General features: G+C 41.1%; 1 protein-coding gene across 4 annotated transcripts in view; it reads right to left on the bottom strand.

Moving 5' to 3' along the window:
• Window positions 1–1266: 1266 nt before the first annotated feature.
• KLHDC10 (kelch domain containing 10) overlaps window positions 1267–24375 on the bottom strand; it is a 72887-nt gene continuing 49778 nt past the window's right edge. For 2 of the 4 annotated variants that reach the window (XM_083183312.1, XM_083183314.1), the window contains 9 exons: window positions 18355–18408; window positions 14907–15128; window positions 13614–13768; window positions 8688–8836; window positions 8443–8527; window positions 7789–7855; window positions 7098–7145; window positions 6494–6633; window positions 1267–4982 (listed from right to left, as the gene is read on the bottom strand). In XM_083183312.1, coding sequence (XP_083039438.1) covers window positions 4773–4982; window positions 6494–6633; window positions 7098–7145; window positions 7789–7855; window positions 8443–8527; window positions 8688–8836; window positions 13614–13768; window positions 14907–15128; window positions 18355–18408 — 1130 coding nt within the window. In that variant the 3' untranslated portion in view covers window positions 1267–4772. The remainder of the gene's footprint in view (window positions 4983–6493; window positions 6634–7097; window positions 7146–7788; window positions 7856–8442; window positions 8528–8687; window positions 8837–13613; window positions 13769–14906; window positions 15129–18354; window positions 18409–24375) is intronic. The other 2 variants (XM_083183315.1, XM_083183313.1) reach the window with 1 other exon arrangement.

Genomic DNA, 24375 nt, shown 5'->3' with positions numbered 1-24375 from the left:
CTTTTTAAACAGTGTCCATAAATGACATTCAATTTATGGACACTGTTTAAAAAGTATAGGCGCCACACCACAATTGAGTGTGAAATTTATGCATTGAACCATTGCTGTATGTCTCAATAAAATTATTTGAAGAACAACGGAGTCTGGAGTGCCGGATTCATCCCCCCCCCCAGAAGTCTACATTTATGATAGTGCACCTATATAATCATATATCTCTATCTCTGACACCTGTAGTCCTTTGTAGTTTAAAAAGACAAAACTGATCCACAGTGTCTTTAAACACACACTAGTCCATGCAATATTCTCGGATTGATCCCGATTCCCGCGGGGTCTCATACAACATCTCCATCTACAAAATAGAGGGGGCGCCTGATTGTGTAATATCATTTTAATCAAAACGTGTGCAACAATTTAAAAACAACTTTGTGCAGATAGTAGTGCCCGTACCAAGGTGTCCCTCTGGTGTGTGATGGCTACCACAAGTTATAACAATAAGCCACTGGCAAGACAGCTCACATGGATGGACTCACAGGACCCTCAAGATCTTCACAGGTTCTCCCGGCTAGCCGCAACTTGGCGCTCTGAACACACACCCGGCAAACAGCTTGGATACCAGCAGCGTCTCCAGAAGCAGTGTAGCGTCACACAAGCCACGCCCCTACGCGTTTCATCACAGGACTTTGTCTTGCCAGTGGCTTATTGTTATAACTTGTGGTAGCCATCCCAAACCAGAGAACACCTTGGTACGGGCACTACTATCTGCACAAAGTTGTTTTTAAATTGTTGCACAAGTTTTGATTAAAACGATATTACATTATCAGGCGCCCCCTCTATTTTGTAGATGGAGATATCTATTTTTTTGGTATTTTCACCGTCTGTCAATGGTTGTCGGTATTATGACCGTCGGGATTTCATACCGAATCCGTATACCCCATTGGATCTACTTTTGCTTAAAACCACCAAAGACTGGACTAGCCCTGGACCCTTCTGGCTTGAGTATCGCCTGCTCACACGGAAATTTTGCACCGCGAGGGCAATTTAATGTACATGTAGGATTTCATTAAAAAAAAAAAAAAAAAACCGAAGATGTGAGGACTACACACATTTCCCAACAGTGATTAACTTTTTTTTTTTTGGCATCGAGAGGATTACGTTTGGTTATGGAAGAAAATGTAGATATACCAAAATTGTTTAAATAGTGTTAGTAAACACAAAAAACTTTGAATCCAACCAAAATCCCTCCAAAAATCCAATAAACCTTAGACATAAAAAAAAAAGAAAAATTTAATTCAGTTTAAAAGAAAAAAATTGACATGTAAAATTATACAATGCATATAACATGCATGGACAGAATGCTTAATATTGCACATGGATTTTTACAATAGAAAGTACACATTTTAAAAGCTGAACACACGTAACAGGTTTATCATACAGTACTTCATAAATCATGCTGAGGAAGTTACAGTTTTTACAGTTGTGAAAGGCATATGACTGCATTAACCCGATCACTTCTACAGTAATAGAAGTCATGGGTGTGAGCTGTCCCCCCTCCTCTAGTATGGCTCCTTTATTTCTGGACTGATTTAGGTTAAGGCAGCAGTCACTTCAAGCAAATGGAAAAAATCTGAATGCAAAGTTCACATGTCCCAGTGGAACAGCCACCAATACCAAATCACTAGGTAGCTATCCCTAGGACTTCCTCTTTCTGGGCGTTTTCTGGGTGTCAGGCAGCAGAGACGTCTGAAATAAGCCACTGTCACAGCTGCCAAGGTTTGCTAGCAGCAACAGCACACAGAAAGCAGGATCTAGAAATTCAAGTGAGCAATTGTAAAATACACTGGTAATAAATGACAAACACATTCAAACATGGATTTATGATCCCAAAAACAGTTGCCAGCACCATGGGATTGCTAGACTAAAGCAAGGAAGGAAAACGGACAAAAAACTAAAATCCTATAAAGCAACTCATCCCCTCCCCATTTTAGTGCCCACCTCATCTTACAAAATTGTGGGAAACTGCTTCATTAGGTTACAAATGTGTCATAGGAAGCAAGCGCGTATTACATATTTAGTGAGTGCACACCTATTGCTAAGAAATTACATTATAACAAAAATTTCCATAATATTCCTTACTAATATTTGGTGGGGAAAAAAAAAAAGGCACTGAAAGATTATGCAAAACACAATCCAAGCTAAATGAATACTACAAAGAATAAGGGAAATTCTGATTCTAGGTAGATGGACAATGAAAGCAATGATGAGCAATCTATATAGACTACTGATTAACACAAAGGGTTAGCGCATCGTCAGTTGTGTTTGAGACTGTACAAGAAGCTAAGGGTTAACAGTAAAATTAGCAATCCAAGAGTTAAAGGCCATACACTGCAATGACTTCTTCCGGCTCAGAAGCAATCCAGGAGATTGCTTCCGCAGCAGGGCGATGTGCACGGGACCCGCCGTCAGGTACCTGCCATTTGGGCTCTTTTCCTGTGATTGGTTACTGCAAACACAGGAAAAGAGCTTAAATTGAAAAACTCCATGCAATGGGTGATGTATCTGCAATGTATGAAGCAGTAATAACAGTGGAAGAGAAGTGAACCAGTGCTAAAGTTGCCCACTGCAACCAATCAGCTGCTCTGTATATTATAGTAGCAAATTATAAAATGTTCCTTCAATGTTGATTGGTTGACAAGGGCAACATCTCCACTGGCACCCTTCTCACTGCTTCATACATTTACTACCAGTTCCTCTAAATCAAGTAAATCTTGAAAACCAGGTGATATACTTACAATGCAGTGGCTGCTTCAGGGAATTGGAGAGCAAAATTTAAAGCGACATAATATTAAAAAAGCTAGAAGTGTTTTGTCATTTTATACTCTGAGTGCAAGGTAGCCTCTTTGTCACTATACCTCCAAATGCTCGGCAGATAAATCACAATCAATTTAGTGCAGAGTATGGTATTATGGTAGTCTCACATGCAATCCCCATCATGCGGTTATAAAGCTATTCACCAATTCTGTACACGTATCAACAACTATAGGATTATACAGTAGGAATACACCACTATAGTCTCTGCTGTACAGTACATAAATACAAGCAAAATCTATGCATGGATAATGAAGGCACCAAAATCTATGGACGTATGAATAGACCAAACATTTCAGTCACTTAGGGGCAGATTTATTAAGCTCGGTGAAGTGATAAACGGTCTTTTTTTATCACCGGCCAATCAGCTCCTGCCCGTGAAGTTACAGGCTTGGTTTGAAAAATGACAGGTAGGAGCTGATTGGCCGGTGATAAAAACCAGACAGTTTATCACTTCACCGAGCTACCCCTTAGTAGCCAGTCTGATGTAGAAATAAAAGTACAGGTTGGGTATCCCATATCAAAAACATTCCGAAAACCGTATGTTTTCAGAATATTTCTTCCATGCATTGCGTCGGCGAAGTCACCGGCTCGCCCACACAATGCATCCTTGGGACCAGGGATGCCAATGAAGAGGATTCTGATGGATGCCAGGGGACACTGTGGACATTGGGGCACCAGGTAAGTATGAAAAAAAAATATCCTGAAATCTGCAAAAAACCCTTATCCAAGTATATACTTGCCATGGAATTAGGCAGACAAGTGTTAACCAATTGCAAGGACCATTATGTTACCATTATTCTCTAGACAAACTGACAGACTGGGCGGAATCAGACTTTCAGTTTCTGTTTCCATTATAACTTCATCAAACCATTGGAAAACAGTAGAGCATTAGCATACACAATCTCTAGATAAATCATTTTCCTTATTAGTTATAATACTGTCTGGTCCACAAACAGCTGCAACAAATGTGAATTGTGTGCACATGAGAAATCTCATAGAAACCAGGTTTAAAAATTCATCAAAATAAAGAGCAAATAAAACCTGCCTTCGTTCGGATGATCGCAATACAGCACTGGAAAATGAGTCATCTGCCAATGTTATATGTAACTATTACCAGTCACTGACGAGTCTTCCACTTCGGATGTCCAACAAAGAGTAGATGCACATTGTGTTAAGCTGTAGTGTTCTTTGCAGCATGGCAATAGGAGGAAGCATGAGCTTGTTGGAGTATGAACCTAGAACGCTGTTTCACAGTTTTAGCATGTCATGTACCTTTAGTAGAGGCCCAGATCCCAGTTACTACCAGCGTGTCTTCAGTTCACTTTGTTCTTACACCAACAAAGTGTTATAACTGCAGACATGGAATGATCTCTTCAGATCAACCACATGACTGCACAAGTAGGGCTGACAGAACACATTAAGCACAGGCATTGGGTCAGGTGTCTATATGAAGACAAGGCAGAACATTGCGGAAATACAATGGCATGAATTGCACAGATTCCATCTGCTATATAAAGAATAAGTTAGACACAGAGGGAGCATATATATTCCCACAGACGAAAATGTGATAAGAGCGCAGGTTACACGTACCAACCCTGTAGCAGAATGGGGGAGGGGAGGAGTCTTCAACAAGAGTGAACAAATAAGTTATCAGTTAAAAGCATGTGGTAAAGCATAGTCTTAACCCTCACTATGATTAAAAACTTATTACGGCCAGTAAAGGCATCATTCTTAAAACCACTGATTTATGCGCTGGTATTGTTAAAACGTGAAAAGGATTGAAGGCCACAGATTTTGTTTGAGTAAGGTCCAGGCATCCAGATCTTCTTAGCAGCGTGCTCCCAGGGAGGGGAGAGCTCCTTAAACACTGCAGCACTCAGAGCATGATGGTGGAAAGGTTGCTTTCATTTTAACCTTTCTATGAGTCCCTGTGATAGTCCAAGTTGTAGTAGCTGATTTGCAGGAAGATGAGCAAGGTGGGGAAAACTTTTCAGCAAGTTCTCCCAGCACAGTTCTAAGAGGCTGGGCACTACGAGCCAAATTTTGAATAAAGATCCAGTCCGCTTGTTCTGCTGAATATTAACTACACCTCCATGGATATACATGCAGCCAGCCTACGTCAGGGGACAAAACAAACATTAATACATACAAAGACACCAGGAGCATACAAGCTAAAGTGAAACCAAAGTCAGATGAAGGTCTCGTTTTAAAACTATTCTATGTTAAGGACATTAACTATACATTTACTAAGTTGGTCTAAACAACAAGAGGCCACAACAGCACTGCCTATAGCTAATATTCACAGGAATATTACGCTCCTTATGAACAGAATGAACAAAAAAAAAAATGTAAACACAGTGCTGTGGATTTATTCAACACAATTGGTGTAGTAAACAAACAGAATGTGGTTTAGCTGTAAAACAACGTATAATTACTGGGATAATAGAATGCTTAGAAATCGCATACAATTAGATGTAATCTTTTTGAACTCAAGAGACAGGTGCAGTTATAATGTAGCCGGTGATATCGCACCAGCCAGTCAGCCACTAACTGTCAATTTTCAAGCCCAGCCTGTAATATGAGTTAGGAGCTGTTTGGCTAGTGCAATATCACTGGTCACTTTATCACCTCACCAGGCTTACTACAGTTACTGGATGCAGACTAAGGACTTTAGGGGTCTATGCACAAAACCTTGGCGAAAGAGAGAATGTGAATGGAGAGAAAGTACCAATTAGCCCCTGTCATTTTTCCAAACAGCCTGTAACATGGCAGTTAGGGGCTGTCTGTCTAGTACTGTCTAGACCAGGGGACCTCAAACTATTTTGCTCTGGGACCCCATCAGACAATAAAAATAATTACAGGACCCTAGCAAGTTTCTGCAGAAGGTCATCGCATCACATGTGTAGTCAGCAGACAGGACATGTATGACAGCATTGTAGAGGCTCAAAACGATTGGAGGAGTCTAAAATAACAGACAATTCAACAGATTTTCCAGAAAAGTCATCAGCCTGATGGTTAGCAACATGGAGTCGCGGCCCCATGCTGAGCAGGTCGGACCCATTTTGGGGTCAGGACCCACAGTTTGAGAACCACTGGTCTAGACCATGGGTCTTGAAACTGACCCTCCAGATGTTGTGGAACTACATGTCCCAGCATGCCCTGACAGTTTTGGTATGCTCTTATAGGAAAAAAGGTGGCAAACATCTGGAGGGCCACAGTTTGAAGACCCATGGTCTAAACACTCTGTCCACTTCTCTCTATCTCTCTCTCGAAGGCTTAGTACACCAATCTATGGATTCAATTTAATTATCTATAAGTTATGAAGTGTTTTTGTTATTTCTGAATTTTAAGAACCCATTAAATATACATTGTTTTTATGACCAAACCACATTGTGTATTTGTTTTTTGTAGACTATTTGTGTTCGATAACACAAGTACATGTGTGCCTGTGTGTGTAAGCTGAATATATGTCGATTAGAGCCATGTGGGCAAAATAGTAATTTATACAAATTTTCATATATGTGCATGTGGTAGTGTGTACCATCAGTCACTACATGAATTACAGAATGAAAAGCTTGAGACATAGTGATTATTTTGGCAAAGTAAAGAGACAATTAGGACATACTGGTGTCACTGCTGCACAATGGAAATACGCAGGCTCAGGCATCAGCGCGGGAAGCTTTGTCCACTGAAAAGTCTGTAGGCTTAGCTTCCAGAGATCTCCCAGGATAACCTCTCCATTGTAACCACCACATATAAACACCTCTAAAGAGAAGACCGATGATTAAAGTTAAAACTCATCACTGGATCAAAGAGTCACGTTTACTAGAAACACACAAACCTGACTGTTCTAAATACAGCAATATGTAATGAAAGCTAATCAATGTTAAATATTCGCTTTCATCCAGGCTAAGGTACACTGGAAACTTAGAATTTGACGGCAGATAAGAACCACATGGCCCATCTAGTCTGCCCCTTTTTCAAATGTGTTAGCTTAAACCATATTTGATCCATATTTCTTTGTCAGGATATCAATATGCCTATCCCAATCATGTTTAAATTGCTCTACTGGATTTGCCTCTACCACCTCTGATGGGAGGCTATTCCACTTATCTACTACTCTTTCTGTGAAGTAATTGTTCCTCAAATTTCCCCTGAATCTTCCTTCCTCTAGTGTCAGTGCATGTCCTCACGTCCCGTCCCCCCCTCTTGCATGACCCCTTTCCTACCTTGTTTTATTTGGACACAACTATGGCATCTTCTGGCAGCTGGAAAACCTGAAGGAAGAATACAATTATAAAAGATTACAAATGTACAGAATTACCACTGGAATGTTTCTATAAGCATCTGCTTCTATAATCATGGTTTACTATGTTACAATATTCCATAAATTGTCATCCCTTAGGGTGTAGAAGTCTTTGCCATCCCGTGATAAATATTAATTACTGCTGTAGTCAGCCGCATTTCCATAATTGAATCACTTAAAGTGCACCTATTTGTAAAAGGCTTTACAGCATTCCACCCAAATTATGACAACACATGCTAAATATATTAAAAGTTTTTTATTTATTTTTTGCTTAATACTATCGTTTGATAACATCTACAGTTTTAAGTTAACATTCATTAATAAGACAGGATATTATAGCAATACCTTGACTGATAATCTTTGCGACAGTTTGGTTGATTCAATTCAGAGCAATATGAAAAGTACCAGGAGGGAACCCCTGGAGTCATTCAAATCAGCGCACGGTTATGTTTAAGAATGCCAATATTAGGTGGAGTGAAGTCAAAGAATGCCAGTTGTCATGACTAAAGTGTAAGTCATGCTTTCCTATTTTGCTTATGCACTCTGTTATTGGGTGCTGCAGATCCCTTGGGTACCATATAAATAAAGGGAAATAGGCAGAGTATTCTACTTACCTAGATTTTCATGTGGCTTGGTGGGAATGTCCTCCCATGTGTTGGTTTCAAAGTTATACGCATGGATCTTAAAAAATAAATAAATAAATTAGATGAAAGGGAATGAAAAACATTGACACCGAATATGTGCACAGTAGTTCGTTTAACCCCTTCACTGGCAATCCCGGAAATGTTACGGGCTATGCTCCAGTGGCAACATTGGCATTCCTGTAAAATTTCCGGTCTCCCCCTCCTTGGTGGGGCCGGGCAGCATCTGATATAGTGCACAGCAGCGCTGCCTGGCCCGGTAGACATAGCAGGGTTTTTTTTTTTTTTTTAAAGTAACCACTCTCCCCAAAAAAAAAACACACACCAGTGAAGGGGTTAATAACACTCATCCCTACATTAAATTAACTTGCAAAAACAGTTGGAAAAGTCTAGACATGAACTTAAAGAAAAAAAAAGACAATGCAGTAACAGCTAGGCCATTATGTATCACCAGCAACATTGGGTTATTGTATTTACTGCATCAAAAGTCTTCAATTTATTTTACACTGGCAAAAGGTTGTGACCAAGTACTCCTAGTTTGATTAAATGACATGATTAAACCTTGCAAGGTATCATTAGGCAAAAACCAAGTAGTTGGGCAATATAGCACTTGTATATAGATCATACCTTATCTAAAGAATATGCAGTCCAAGATGTACCACCGCCCAATACATAGATCCTTTGGCTGTCATGTGCTATTTCATGCCTGTACCTGTGGAGTGCAGGAAACTAGTCAAGAACCTTCGCTCTCTTTATGTAACACACCAACAGCTAAGCTAGGAAATACATGTGTTATGAAGCGCTTGTGCTACAGGAAAAATAAAGTCTTTCTTAGTGGCTTTTTAGTATAGTGAAATAAGTAGACATAGCACCTTTCCTCTGGTAGGTCACATGGCAGGTTATTTGGCTTCAGCTGAATCCATTCTCTGGTGATAAGGTCCAGCCTATGTAGATCTGTACTGTAGATATAGCCAGTAGTTCCTCCAAAGACATACAGAAAGCCATTTATAATAGCCATTGCCTGAAAGAGAAAACAAATTGAAGTCTTCCTAGACAGTAAAATCATTTTACTGTACTAAGTAATAAACAATGAGGAATCATGCACATCATTTTGATCATGTTCATTTATACCATCTAGGCTGCAAGCTCTGTTCACACCTTTACAAGCTATGCAGATAGAACATGCAAAGTAGATTTCAATAACTGGTAAAGCACATATGCCCTTGTTCTATGGAAGCAGCCCACACTTGTTCACAAATACAGTATGGCATACTTAAGACATCCATAATGGAAAATGGCCTGCAAGCCAGTCACTCCAACTAATGCTACATTTCTCTGCTCCCCTCCTATACAAAAAAGGTGCCCACACACTAGAAGGATTTTTTTTTTTTTTTTGCAGAATCTGACTTCTACCTTAACCTTCACTACTGATTGACAAGGTCAACACCTCTTATCACTTGCTCCTTGACACATTTTGTTTCTTTTGTTTTTCCGGAAACTGTAATCCATTCAGCATTTGTCCTTCAGTGTATCTACTGTACTCTGGATTCTTGTTCCCTCTGTTGGGGTTTGCTTTGTTCTTGGTCCAGTGACCCTTTAGCCACCTCTACATTGACAACACTCACCCCATTTAGTATATCATGCATTGAAGTACCTCTTTGAACAACCAATATGCTTCTCTAATATGACAATGTGTTATGTATATTGCTCTTAACATGCAAGTGCACAGTATCATTATATAACCTTTTATTTTTAAAATAATATCTGCATTATTTTTTTAGGTCTTTTCCTTATTCCAATATAGATACGTGAAAGACAACTTCTGCTAAATGAGAATGACTTGGAGACCAGTATCTTTGTGTACAGATTTGACAGATCTATCCACCAGTGAAAAGATTTGTAATAACTGCTTTCTATTAAGGATCTTACGCATCTGTAAGAAACAATTACACACAGTTGCTAAAATGCACATTGCATTCTCTGAAATGAGAAGCAACAGTGGTAAAATAAACTGGGTAGGGACAGAGCGATAGAGGTAGGAGGGCCCTGCTCGCAATACAATCTGCAGGGATAACAGGAGGGGAAACCTAAGGATATGAATCTACAGCATGGTAGTCCCACCAGATTGCAAGACAGTTCTGATGAGATGCAATTAGATATGACTGCTACTGGAGGTTATGTGGGGGTTCTGGAATATGAAGCTTGACTGAAGAGGTGGCCTTTCAGTAAACGATTGAAAGTTTGAGGGCTAGAGGAGAGTCTTAATGTGCGTGGAAGTGCATTCCATAAGGTGGGTGCTGCCCAAAGAAAGTCTTGCAATTGTTAATAGAATCTAGTAATGTGTGGGTGAGAGACAGATCTTGTGCAGTGCAAAGAAGTTGGGTGGGTATATATTTTGAGCTTAGAGATGTCCGCAGGTACACAATCAGTAATGCTGCATTACACAGACTCACAGAGAAGGTATAGCAGCTTGGAAGGTGCAGTCTGTATGGAGTTTTAAAGCAAGGCTGGGAGAAACACTAAAAACACTGTGGAACAGGAGAGGATGGCGGCAGCACGAGCAGATTGCGAGTGTTTTTCAGCTCTACAGCAGTACAACAATTTATTTAATTATCTGAGGGATACTCACTGGAGGGCTGTCTAGGGCGAATCATGTACTCCCCCGTGGGGAGCTCCTGGAAGCCGGGCAGATTGAATTCTTGTATCTGATATAGTAGGTTCTATGGTACTTGTATCTGATATAGTAGGTTCTATGGTACATGTGAGTTATCCGGACGCCCGATTTGAAAATCGGGTCGGATCGGGCACATCGCATCGCATCGCATGCGACCATCGGATGCGATGCGATGCGATGCGATGCCCCGATTTTTCCATAGGAATCAATGTTAAAATGGACTGAGTCCATTTTAACATGGAATTCAATGGGAAAAAGGGGTCCTTTTCATACCCCTACTATCCAAGTGGGCATGGAGTTGGATATAAACCTGTGGCGAGCGTAGCGAGCCACCGAGCCCGAAGCGTGGCGAGCGTAGCGAGCCCCGCGAGGGGACACGGAATACCGTCCCCTCGCGGGGCTCGCTTCGCTCGCCACGCTTCGGGCTCGGTGGCTCGCTACGCTCGCCACAGGTTTATATCCAACTCCATGCCCACTTGGATAGTAGGGGTATGAAAAGGACCCCTTTTTCCATAGGAATCATTTTAACATTGATTCCTATGGAAAAATCGGGTCATCGCATCCGATGGTCGCATGCGATGCGATGCGATGCGATATCGCATCGCATCGCATCTGATTGTATGCCTTAACTTAAGGCATACAATCAAAAAATCGGGCGTCCAGATAACTCACAAGTACCGGTTCTATTAATGTACAGTGGTGGTGGTAAGGAAGGGGGGGGGGGGGGGGGGAATAGGTTTTATATATTGCTGTATACTATATTGTATCTGACCGATGCTAAACTGTATTTTGTTACTATGTTATGCATGGCAATATCAATGAAGTGTCTCGTATCATAGATGTGTCAGTTTAACTGCTTTGTATGCGAGGAGGAGTATTTTATATTGAATACAATAGAATATAGCCAGACAACCAGTGGAGAGAGAGAGTGGATAAGCAGCCGTTGAAGGTCTAGCCAGGAAAAATCAGCCTGGCAGCTGCATTCAAAATGGATTGTAGTGGGGAGTGTTTTCTTAGGAAGACCGGTAAGGAGGCTATTGCAATAATCAATGTTTGAGATAATGAGGGCATGGATGAGAGATATGGCAATTTAAAGTCAACATATGAAACTTTACATATTTTCATCTTTACTTCCACATGCCCTGGTCAAGATTGTGGTGCGATTGTCTCATACAGCCCACCAAGAACCTTTGCAACCTTGCTGAACTAATATACAATATGTAGCGCCTTGTGTATTAGAGCATATTTCAACTACAGTTTCCAAGCAGGGCCCTCTTCCCACTCTGCCTCCAAGTAACTCTCAAGGTGCCCATACACGTTGCAATAACAGTGAGCAATGCGACGCGTTATCGGGCGGATTGCATCGCAACGCTTGCATTTTGCGTGCGATGTGCAGGCAGTACAAAAATTATGCGCAGCACATACTTTTTGTACTGTGCAATGTGATGCCCGCGGGAGCGCTCATCGCACGTTGCTTATTGCAATGTCTATGGGCACCTTAAGCCTCCAGGCCTTGTTTTGAATATTGTATTCCTAACTGCACAAGATAATATGACAGTATATAAGTTATTGTAAAGGTCCCCATACACTTATCCGATTTGGGCCGATTTCACTTGATTCTGGTGGATTGGGCCATTCCCAAATCTGAATAGTTTGACATCAGCTCCGACCCAATGCATGCCCCATGCGCATTGGATCGGAGTGGGGAGGTCTGACAAGCTGCACATGGACCCATCAGTGACACATGTGAAGCACCTATGTGCAACGGCAGGGGAGCTGGCCGCTAGGGTTGTGCGGCTGGGGGCAGGGTCAGAGCGGTGGCTAGGAGCTAGTATCAGCATTTGCGAGGTGGGAAGTGGCTGGTGAATTTGAATAAAATATTTTGAAAAGACTGGCCAAATGCAGATTTGCTGAGAGAATCGTCTCAGCCAATAACTGGCTGGCCTGTCTTTTTCAAAATGTTACTTCAAATTAACAACCATCTTCGCCAAATGCCGCTAATATCTCACAGCCATCACTCCGATCCAGCTGCCCAGCCCCCAGATAACTGAACTCAGTCGCTGCCAGCTCCCTAGGAGTTTTTTTGCATGCAATTTAATGCATGTAAAAATGGCACATCAAGTGCCAAATTGTAAGCGAGCATCCTGGGGAGCTGCCTGGGGCATATTGGTCCGTATGGGGGCCTTAAATAACTAGCTTCCCCACTCTAATTCCATTCTAAATGATGCAACTATACAAAATGCTGTGTAATTCCCTTAACTGACTTTTGTACCTATTGACTCCAGAATTCCAGTGAAGCTGTTAACACTCATTTAGCCCTAACTCAACCCCCTCTAGGATCTCTGACCAAATCACCAAATGACCTATATTAACCCACTCCGAACACGTCTCTGCTCTCCAGTTGTGAAACTCCTCTGCTGTAGAAAATGTCTAAGCACTCACTTTATCTGTGCCCCAGCAGCCTTACATGTGCTCTACTTCATCCATTGATCACATTTACCTCTAAAACTTAACATTGACCCATCCCTCCAGGATTTTTTTAGGCTCTCAAGTCATGTTCATACACTGTGTACTGTACACTTTTGACACTTCTAATGGTTATATCCTGTGAGGGTGCGGTGCTATTCATGTACTCACACCTACAGAATTTGTACTTATGTAGATTTTCATGCATGACTTCTTGTATTTGTAGATCACACTGCTATCATGTATAATTGTACCCACCATTTATTATGTTTTTTTGTATTTATAAGTTTGATATTTTACTTAATTCATTAATGTCGGTTAATATCTATATGATTGCAGTGTAACCCAGTACACTTTACTATCCTATAAATAACAATGATAATTAGGGATTTACCATATCTGTAGGAAGAGAGCCAGGATCTACGGAATCTGAGACACTATAAATAAATGACAACAATGGTTTACCACAGGATCTTCTCATTGTTGTCACAGAAGCTCAACTGCTCGTTCTTCACTTTATCCCACCACAATTGAAATCCATTTTTAAGTGCGAATTTCCCAATGCACACATTTTTTCTTATTTTATATAAAATTGTTAAAGTACTTTACCCTTCCATGGACCTGTCCGACATACTGTATGCATGGGATTAAAACATACCTGACCATAAATGCGGTTGGGCTTCTTTCCATCACAATTTAGCCTTTCCCATCGCTTATACTTCACATTACAAACGTGGACATCATTTCCATTGCTCTCGCCAAAAGGAATGCCTGTTCCTCCAAATACCAGAAGGTTGTAGCCATGTAAAACCACTAAAGTAAAAAATAGGAATATAAAATGGGTAAAAAAAAACAGAAAACTTTGAAAATGTTCAATGTTTCAAATTAAACTTAGAATAGTTAACGCTTTATTTGTTTTTCTTTCATTAACTCTTACTCTCTCTGTAGTAGTTTAAGACATACCTTTTACATAACTATATAACTTTTTCTTTCGGTTATAAGGATATAGGTTTTATATTTCAATGATTCCATTCCAGACAAGAACGGAAAGAGCTAGTTTCCAAAAGCCTGAAAATCCAATCTGGCACTGAACAATATTTTATACTAAAGATATGGGGACCTATTAATCAAATATTATTTGCAGTTATGTCCCCAAAACCACCCGTTTCTAGGGGCTAGCTGCAAATGTTAATTATCCCTGTAATGTATGTAGGAGGAATTTAATTAGGCCACCATTTCTGCCTGAAACCACATCCCTCATAGGTTGGCCTCCGCAGCTACTGCAACTTGTGAATGTGGTAGCCCATTGTAGCATATCGGCTACGCTTCACAGGATGTAGTTCCAGCAGGGTTCCCTGAGAACCCACCACCTGAATCGGCCCCCATGCATGGCAGTAAGGCTTGCGCACTTTTTCGCTCAAATTGCAGAGACTTGTTCCTTTTCTGATCGCATTATGCAATGCAATCATTCGTCATAAATAAATGGCCCCCGTGGTCTTATTCTACGGTTCTTGTTACTCTAGATACCTTTCACTAGAATATCAGTTTAAAAATCTGCAACCATTTAGACTTTAATACTTTTTGTAAATCGATTCATAATACTTTTTGTAAATCGATTCAGAATATCAATGTTCAAAAATTTTAGACAGTATTTCAATTACTTTTTTTGTGGACAGGCTGGAATAAAATTAATTTTTATTGTATTGTTTTAGTACGTAAAGTACCACAATCAGTATATAATTTAAGTGCTCCAACAAAAAGGTATTTTTTGAAGAATAATCTATTTGTCATGAACAACAAGACCTGCCGGTTTAAAAGTATATGCTTCCATTTCAGTTAACGAACTCTCTTTTTACAACAGATTTATCAGGTACATCAATACACTATAAAAGTATATAGTATGTCTAATGTAGTACTCAAACTTTTTTCATTAATTAAAAATATTACTTACATGACATAGATGCAAGTTCTCGTGGCATATAGCCATCTGTACCCATTTGATGCCATGTTCCTGTAGCAAAGTGATATCGCCAGAGCTCTCTGAAGAGAGGGTAGTCTTCATTTTCTGGTCCACCCGATTCATCATAGTCTGGGTTGTAGCCACCAAACACATATAAATTAGTATTATCTGCCACACACCGATGTCCACTTCTTGCCGGGGGAGTTCTGCGACCTTAAAAATAAAAGTAATAGCAGGATTAACGAATGGCAAATACAGATTAACAAAATAATAAAGATATATAAAAAAACATTTGTGCTGTGCCACCAACAAAAACAAGGGACGGTTTAAGGAACAGATCACTCTTCAGTAGAAAGGTTACTAAAATAAAAAAGGTAGTTTTATATTGATTTGACATCTCATGATACTGGTAAAAAATACCTCAATAAAACCACACGGCTTACATTAAAAAGCATTTTAAGACTGGCTGCAAAACTACATTTGTATTGAACACCATATTTTTGTATGTATGTATACACACACACACACACATACATATATATATATAATATATATATATATATATATATATATATATATATATATATATATATATATATATATATATATATATATATATATATATATATATATATATATATATATATATATATATATATATATATATATATATATAATTGTGCAAAAACGCTGGCACTCAACTCCAGAAGGAAACTTTTTGCCCGGTGCCTTCAGTATAAGTACAGGCAATGCTGTCCCATGTAGATAATAGGAGAAGACTGCGTCACTCGGGACTGGTTCAATAACAAACAACTCATAGCCAGACAATGGTTAAGTTGACGTTTCAGCCCTCAGGCTTTTATCATGTAAGCTGTTTTGATAAAAGCCTGAGGGCTGAAACGTCAACTTAACCATTGTCTGGCTATGAGTTGTTTGTTATTGAACCAGTCCCGAGTGACGCAGTCTTCTCCTAATATAATATAATATATATATATATATATATATATATATATATATATATATACACACACACATACACATGTGTATATATATATATATATATATATATATATATATATATATATATATATACACATATATATACAAACACACACACACTATTACTGATAGGTAAAGCAAATTTACTGGATTCTGCAATTATTGTTCCTTTCCATATTGCTGTACAGCATAGATATGCAGGACCCAGTTGATGCTCCTGAACATGTTTCTCAGCACTCTCCAGTAATTTTCTGGGTACTTGTGTATTTTGGCGGCACCCATCGCATACCATAATGCATACGATGGTATGCGATGCGATATCGCGCGATGCTGTACAATGTCATACAATTTAAAAATTGTATGACATTGTACATGGCATACAATGCGATGTGACGCGATTAAACATTGTATAAGCACCGGATACCTGTGAAGCCCGCGAGGGGACTCCGATACCTGTGAAGCCCGCGAGGGGACTCCGATACCTGTGAAGGTATCCGCGTGCGCTCGCCACACTTTCTATTCTCAACTCCATGCCGACGTGGATAGTGGGGGTATGAAAAGGTCGGAGGACGCGTACCGCTGTGCTCGCCACGCTTCGGGTTCACGTTTATAGTGGGGGGGGGGGGGGGGGGTGGCGTGGGGGTGCATTTCACATTGTAAGCACTCATTAGGGTGCTTAAAAGCACCCTTTATGGTGCTTATACGATCTTTCATCGCATAGGGGGCAAAAATCGCGTCGCGATCCATGCGATGCAATGCAATGTAAACATCGCGCGATGCACATCGGGGGCGCCGCTGTGTCCTTGGTATCCTCCATGGATCAAATGCAACAATGAGGGATTGGCGGCACTCACAGGTTTTTTTTTATTTTTAAGTAAAATAGATTAAGCACACTAGATGCTAGTTAACGCTTCAAATTTAGCCATGTAAATTCTCATCAGAAATCTATCTATCACTGGCTAATGGACATTTACAGTCTGCTTCAGAAATACAGTATTTAGCAATCATTTGTCCCACATAAGAAAAGTACTGAAATGGTTATCTGAATTACACTACTGCTGCTTCCCTCCAAAACAACGGTTCTCAAAGTTGGTCCTCAGGACCCCACATAGTTCACCTTTCCAGTCACCCGACAGGTGCACTCATTGCTGACTGACACATTTTAAAAGATCCACAGGTGGAGCTAATTATTTCACTTGACTGTTGGGTGACCTGCAAAACATGCACTGTGTGGGGTTCTCACTGAGGACCAAACTTGAGAACCTGTGCTCATTCCCAACCTCGGTCCTTAAGATACATTTAACAGTCGAGGTTTCAGATATATCCAGGCTTGAGCACAGATGACTTACTCAGTACCAGTTTTTTTTATTTAACCTTCTGTGCTGAAGCCTGGATAATCACCAAAACCTGCACTGTACGTCTACCTTGAGGGCCTAAGTTGGGGGGATACCTACTCTAAAATATTCCTAGAAGCAAGGAGAACCTAGAACCATTAGGCTCCAAGAAACAAAGAGAAAAGTTGACCATAAAAAAAAAAAGGAACTTGTGTATTTTGGCGGCGCCCCCGATGTCCGTCGTACGATGAACGGATCGCATCGCATGCCATGCACCCGATGGCATGCGATGCGATTTTGACCCCCTATACGATCAAAAATCGTATAAGCACCCTAAAGGGTGCTTTTGAGCACCCTAATGGGTGCTTACAATGTTAAATGCACCCCCACGCCACCCCCCCACTATAAACGTGAACCCGAAGCGTGGCGAGTGCAGCGAGCCCGCGAGGGGCGGCGGTACGCGTCCTACGACCTTTTCATACCCCCACTATCCACGTCGGCGTGGAGTTGAGAATAGAATAGTGTAGCGAGCCACCGAGCCCGAAGCGTGGCGAGCGCAGCGAGCCCCGCGAGGGGAAGCGGATACCTTCACAGGTAAACGCGTCCCTTCGCGGGCTTCACAGGTATCGGCGTCCGCTCGCCACGCTTTGGGCTTGGTGGCTCGCTGCGCTCGCCACACTATTCTATTCTCAACTCCACGCCGACGTGGATAGTGGGGGTATGTATGAAAAGATCGTAGGACGCGTACCGCTGTGCTCGCCACGCTTCGGGTTCACGTTTATAGTGGGGGGTGGCGTGAGGGTGCATTTAACATTGTAAGCACCCATTTGTGTGCTTTACATTGTATAAGCACCCATTAGGGTGCTTATACAATGTTTAATCGCATCGCATGCCATGTACAATGGCATACAATTTGAAAATTGTATGCCATCGTGCACTATCTTACGATATCGCGTCGCATCGCATACCATCGTATGCGTTATGGTATGCGATGCGATGGGCGCCGGCAAAATACACAAGTACCAAAAAAAAAAAAGAGAAAGTCGCCACAAGTCGACATGATTTTTTCACGTTTTTTAGCCGACAGGTAGCATTTCATGCCCTACCATAAGAGGGAGACAAGAACAGCAGCAAGGCATCAAGTCCGAAGCGTACGGTGTCTAGATCGACATTGGGGACAAAAAAAAAAAAAACAACTCATGTCAACCTTCTCATTATAGACCTTGCAACCCTGTCCATCTTAGCCATGTCAACCTTTTTCATATGTCAACCCTCAGTGGTCAACACAGCGCATGTTGACCTAATATGGGTCAACCCAATGACCCATACCCCCACCAACACTACCAATCAGTCCCTCCCTCCATGCCTGTCAGATTTAGAATCACACAAATCAGTCTGCACCATTTAACCCAAGTAACATTAAAAGTATTTCCAAAGCACTTTACAACAGTTTGGAGGGATTTAAACTGTTATTCACAGCAGCTGGCGTTAGATGGCAACCTGTAGCACAATTTAATTAAATTCTTGCTCTATTTGGGTGCAAACAGCCACCAGCACCAACATTTCTTCTCGTAGCCCTTGTGCCGGGCTCAAGTGATCCGCTTGGAAGCCCAAAAAGCACTTTACACATTGCACCCACCACTTTATTTGGGTTTAGCAACATAAAGTGTCCTGTCTGGGCACAGTTAGTAGAAGAAAAAATGTCCCCCTTCAAAATTTCCTTACAAACTGTAAAATAATACAAAAAATGTACCTGAAATCTTAAGGTTGAATTTAATTCAAACTTCTCACACTCTCTTACAAAGCCATCACCCACTCTCCTGCCGACTTATTACCTCCTCCCTCCAAGATTTTTCACGTGCTGCTCCCTTACTCTGGAATTCTCTACCTCTCCCGCTCAGACTCTCCACGTCTATACAGAACTTCAAACTGCCTCTTAAGACCCACTTCTTCACCAAACTGTCCTTCTAACCTTCTGTTCCTTGCCCTATCTACCCCTCTGGTGTCACCCCTGTCTGTCTGCCCCCCCTCTTTAGAATAGTAAGCTCTCACGAGAAGGGACCTCTTACCTCATGTGCTTATCCTTTCTTACTTCAGCAGTCTTCGACTGCACCAAAGCATGCTGTTTGCTGCCACCTTGATACTTATGTTGCAGCAATCGCCTGACGTTCCTATAATCATTTACCCTGTATTGTCTTCAACTAAGTTACTGGTTCCCAGTTTGATTAGGTGTACTTTGTAACTGGGCGCTGCGGAACCCTTGTGTCGCCATATAAATAAAGGATAATAATAATAATAATAATGCTTTCTACTTTCATTATATTAAACTTTTTTTTATGGTCCATACATTAAATCTAAAATATGCACAGTGAAATGTTCACAGAATTTGCCTGAAATGATCAACAGCTGCCTTAAAATTACTTGTAGGCTTGTCTGCACCTTTCGGGATATTTTATAATATACACAGGTTGAGCATCCCGTATCCGAATATCCATTATCTGAATTATTCAGAAAACCAAAAATTCCAGAAAGTGAATTTCTTTTTTTTTTTGCTAAAAACTCACTGGGGACATTTGTAACAGCACTACTGAGGACATGATATGTAACTGGCACTATATATGTACAAGAAAATTATTGCTTGGCATTCAAATTCAATATCTGAGTACACAAATGTTTTGCAACCTTGTTTTTTGAACAAATAAAATATATGTGTGCATTTCATGTGTTTATACAGCATAAATGCAAGATACTTCAAAATACATACGGTAATTGAAATATTAAAATAGTCCGAAATACGGAATAATCCGTTTTCCAAAATTATCCTGGTCCCGAGCATTTTGGATACAGGATACTCATATATACACATTGCTAATTACACAAAAATGGGGACCGAAAAATAAATAAAAACTAACCACATACATTCCAAAACACGATACCCTATTTAAGCAAAGCCTACTGCTGCTCTTTATACACAATCACAAATAATTAGCAGATTGGACACCTCAGTCCAACCACTTCCCACTGTATTACTTATGCTATAACTAAGCAGCAGTCCTCTAAAGATGGTCTGTTACATCGCTGCAATGCGTGCCATTGGTGTGAGCTCCCCGATTCTCAACGCGCAACAAGTTGCTTATGTACAGACATCGTAATATTACCATCCAATTGGCTAGACATATAATAATGTTAGGTTGCTTGATACAATTTAGATAGTGGGGGGGGGGGGGGGGTATTCAATTTAGTGCAGTTTTTAATTCGCCCCCATAGTTTTCAATTTCTGACCATTTGAGATTTTTTGCCCACGCTTTCACTTTTTTGGGAGATGCAAATCGGCATGCGCAAAAACAGACCCAAAATTGGTCAAATGCCTGTAAGTTTGACGAAAGGTGATTGGAAAAAAAAAAGGAATTTGCAGACTAACTTGGCTTTCGCTATTTCGGATTTTTCCACCACATGGAAAATCAACACAGCGTTGAAGAGGCTGAATCCAATTCGTCCTCAAAAAAACAGCTTACGATTGCAGATTTTTTTTGCCTTGAAGTAATCGCATCCCCTCCCCATAGTGAGAGATGCCTCCATTATGAGTTATGCCCGGTACACATCAGTGTCCCGTACCACCCGCTCACGATCATGCGGAGCACACGCACACGGGTGTATGGTCGTTTTCAGATCGTACCTGCTGCAGGTAGGATCTGAATAACGACCGACCCGCGGATCTGATCGGGATAGGAACGAAAATCTACATACAATCTACATCCAATTGGTTGGAATTGGATCTAGATTGAAGGGATCGGACCCTTGTCGTCCTGGTGTGTACCCTGCATTACTGCTGCCTTGCTGTATTTGCTCATCGAGCGTTGGCAACTGCTTCACATGAACTGTATTTTTTATTTCTACAGACCGATTTGGTAAACCGTGAAAAACTGTTTTTTGAGCAAACTTTCATTTCATGGATTACAATCTAATGTTTTACCTTATAACCAATTTTTGTGGTTAAATATTTACCTTTTGATAAAACATCTGTAGTCAAGATGTTGAAGTCAACTGAAAGCTGTATACACTGTGTGATTCTGGCTATTGATTTTTACTACATAGGTCAAAACCGAATAGCAAGTTAGTCATAATCGCACAGTATTCAGCCACATCCAATGCAGTTTGTACACAGCTTTAGAGTCAAACACTTTAAATACTATATTTAATATTTTATTCATAGAAGGGTCCCACCTATTGAGCAAAGTACCATATAAGAGAGCAAACCCAAAAAACAAGGCAACATAAAAAAGCTAAAAGTGCAAAATCACAACATGTAACCAAAACATAAGCACAGTGCGGACGGGGTAGGACAAAAATAGGGGTAAGTGTATGACAGCTTACTATAGCTAGCAAGTCAGGAGTGGGGATGGTAAAACGGTACTCTTTACTTAGTTGGGCGCCAGCGATTGAAATCGCGGGCGTCGGGGGTAAAAATCGCGGGCATCGCGGGTAAATCGGGATGGCCGCGATGACTGCGATTTTCCCATAGGGAACAATGTTAAAAAGTCTGATTGACCGCGATTTTACTGTTAAATGCCTCAATGGACCCGATTTGGCCATAGGAATCAATGTTAAATGGGCCACAGAGCCCAAATAGGCACAATTAACCCTTAAATGTCCCCCCCAATTTTTAACGCCACCCCACGATCCACGCCAACCCGAAGCGTGGCGAGCGCAGCGAGCCCACGAGGGGCGGCGGTACGCGTCCACCGACCTTTTCATGCCCTACTATCCACTAGGGCGTGGAGTGAGAATAGAATAGTGTGGCGAGCGCAGCGAGCCACCGAGCCCGAAGCGTGGCGAGCGCAGCGAGCCCCGCGAGGGGACGCGGATACCTTCACAGGTAGACGCGTCCCCTAGCGGGCTTCACAGGTGTCGGCGTCGCCACGGACACCTGTGAAGCCCGCGAGGGGACGCGTATAACTGTGAAGGTATCCGCGTCCCATCGCGCCTTTTAACATTGATTCCTATGGTAAATCGGGAGCATCGCGTCGCGGGCATCGTGGGTACATTTATGGCCGGCCGCGACGCGACCGACACGATTTCCATGTTTAACATGGGTTTCAATGGGAAATCGCGGGCATCGCGTCGGTCGCGTCGCGGCCAGACATAAATGTACCCGCGATGACCGCGACGGGAGCCCAACTAAGTAAAGAGTACCGGTAAAACTATAAGAACAACAATCAGGCGCAATGACACTACTTATGCTCTGCAAATTAGTCTCTATACCAATTTGTGTTGGTTTCTATGTAAAGAATATTATGGCTGCTCCGAAAGGCAATTCTGGAGATTGCCAATTGAAAATGGAGAATTTAGTTGGGAGTTTAACAATCAATTAGCTTTATGTATAGGAATATACTATAATATTACTAACTCAAAAGAGAGCACCACACATCTGAATTGTAATATCAAATACATATAAAAAAAATGTATTATATAGAAGAGAAGAAAAACAATAAAATTACATAAAAAACCATAAAACACAATATCTCAATAAAATTAAGCCTCAATAGGATGCAATAAAGGCAAAAGCCAATAATAACTTTTGTTAGTATTCTGGTATAACCCAACTCTGGATGATATTTCTGCACAAATATATACTATTTGATATGTATACAAAGTCAATTGGTATCGGCCCTTTCAACTCCAAAGGGTTGAATTGATTTAGGATGGTTTTTAGTTGAAGGATAAGTATCCAATACAATGGAGTATTCCTTATTTTGTGAAAAGGGCTTGTAGGAGATGTTCTGCACCGATGGAAATAATAATAGGAACAGTACCTCTTGTAATGTACACAGCAATTTGTGTGATCTCCGCCGCGGACCTCTGTGTGGGTTCGCTTCTACCCGCCCGGCTCCAGCTGATGACAGCGAGCCTTTGATGTTTGTAGTACGGCGGGGAGCAACCTCACTGACCTGTGTTGTTTATGCAGGTTCTCCGTGTCCAGCTTCTCAATTAAGCAGATTTCTACGGCCGGCTGTGTGCTGCTTGTAAAAAAGGAGGTGCTTTCGTTCCTTTAGGGAATCTCTGCAGATAGTAGTTGGGTTAATGAATGTCCAGATATCGGATTCTTGACGCGTTTCTCCGCAAATTACACACGGCGGTTTCTTCAGAAGGAGCATGATAGTGGAGAGGAGTCTCCATTATTTAAAAGGCTAAGCAACCAATCGGATTTCTTAATTGTGGAAACTTCATTAGTATATTCAGATGTGTCATTAACTCATAAAGAGCTAAGGTATCAGAAACGGAGCATAGGTTTAGGCAATGAGTTTGCAAATCAACTTAGATTAAAATGAGTTGATACATTATATTTCAAATGATATGAACAAGATTTTTTTCAGCTACACAGCGCTCTCTATAATCGCAGCCTGGTTATCTGTCCAAGGAGCACCACTCCTAAAGATACGTAATAACAAATATGAGAGAACAACAACCGGCGCTGATTATAAATGGTGGCTCGTGAAGAGGCTTCCTCTTTAGTTTCCACAAGTCCTACTGGGATCCCAGTGAATATCACTATTGGACCACACTGACCTGGGTGTGGGTCCCTATGTACACATAGCGTTTTCTTTGTCCAAATATCTTTATTCACCAATCCACATGTCATAAATGATTCCACGAACTGACCTGGGAAATGGTCCCTATATTCACATAAAGGTATCTTTGGACAAAGTATGTTCTCCAAAATCCCTCCAGAATCAACCAGCAACGCACATCATAGGCATAAGGAGACAAACTGACCTGTATTTAGGTCCCTATATTCACGTAGCGTGTTCTTTAGTCACTCACTCCTTTTCAAATAGACCAAAGTATACGCGGTCACCGAATTTTCTCCAAGACAAATTTTTAATTCCCAAATGGATAAAAAACATACAATAAAATGTAGTAAAACAGTGGGAGCTTTACACAGGCAGAGACCAATAACACTGTATTATTCCTCCTCACCCGGAATGAGTTGGAACAATCTGTGATGCCCTGATGGTAGGGTAGATATCAGCCTTTCCTGTGTCCAGCGTCCCTGTACACCAACGCGTTTCTGACGTCACCGTCCTTCCTCAGGGTGTACTAGACACATGTCCCTTTGGGATATATAT

This window comes from Crinia signifera, chromosome 4, assembly GCF_055691185.1.
Source record: "Crinia signifera chromosome 4, ASM5569118v1, whole genome shotgun sequence".
Classification (NCBI taxonomy): domain Eukaryota; kingdom Metazoa; phylum Chordata; class Amphibia; order Anura; family Myobatrachidae; genus Crinia; species Crinia signifera.
The sequence above is the reverse complement of the archived record's forward strand: the minus strand, read 5'-3'. Positions and strand labels throughout refer to the sequence as shown.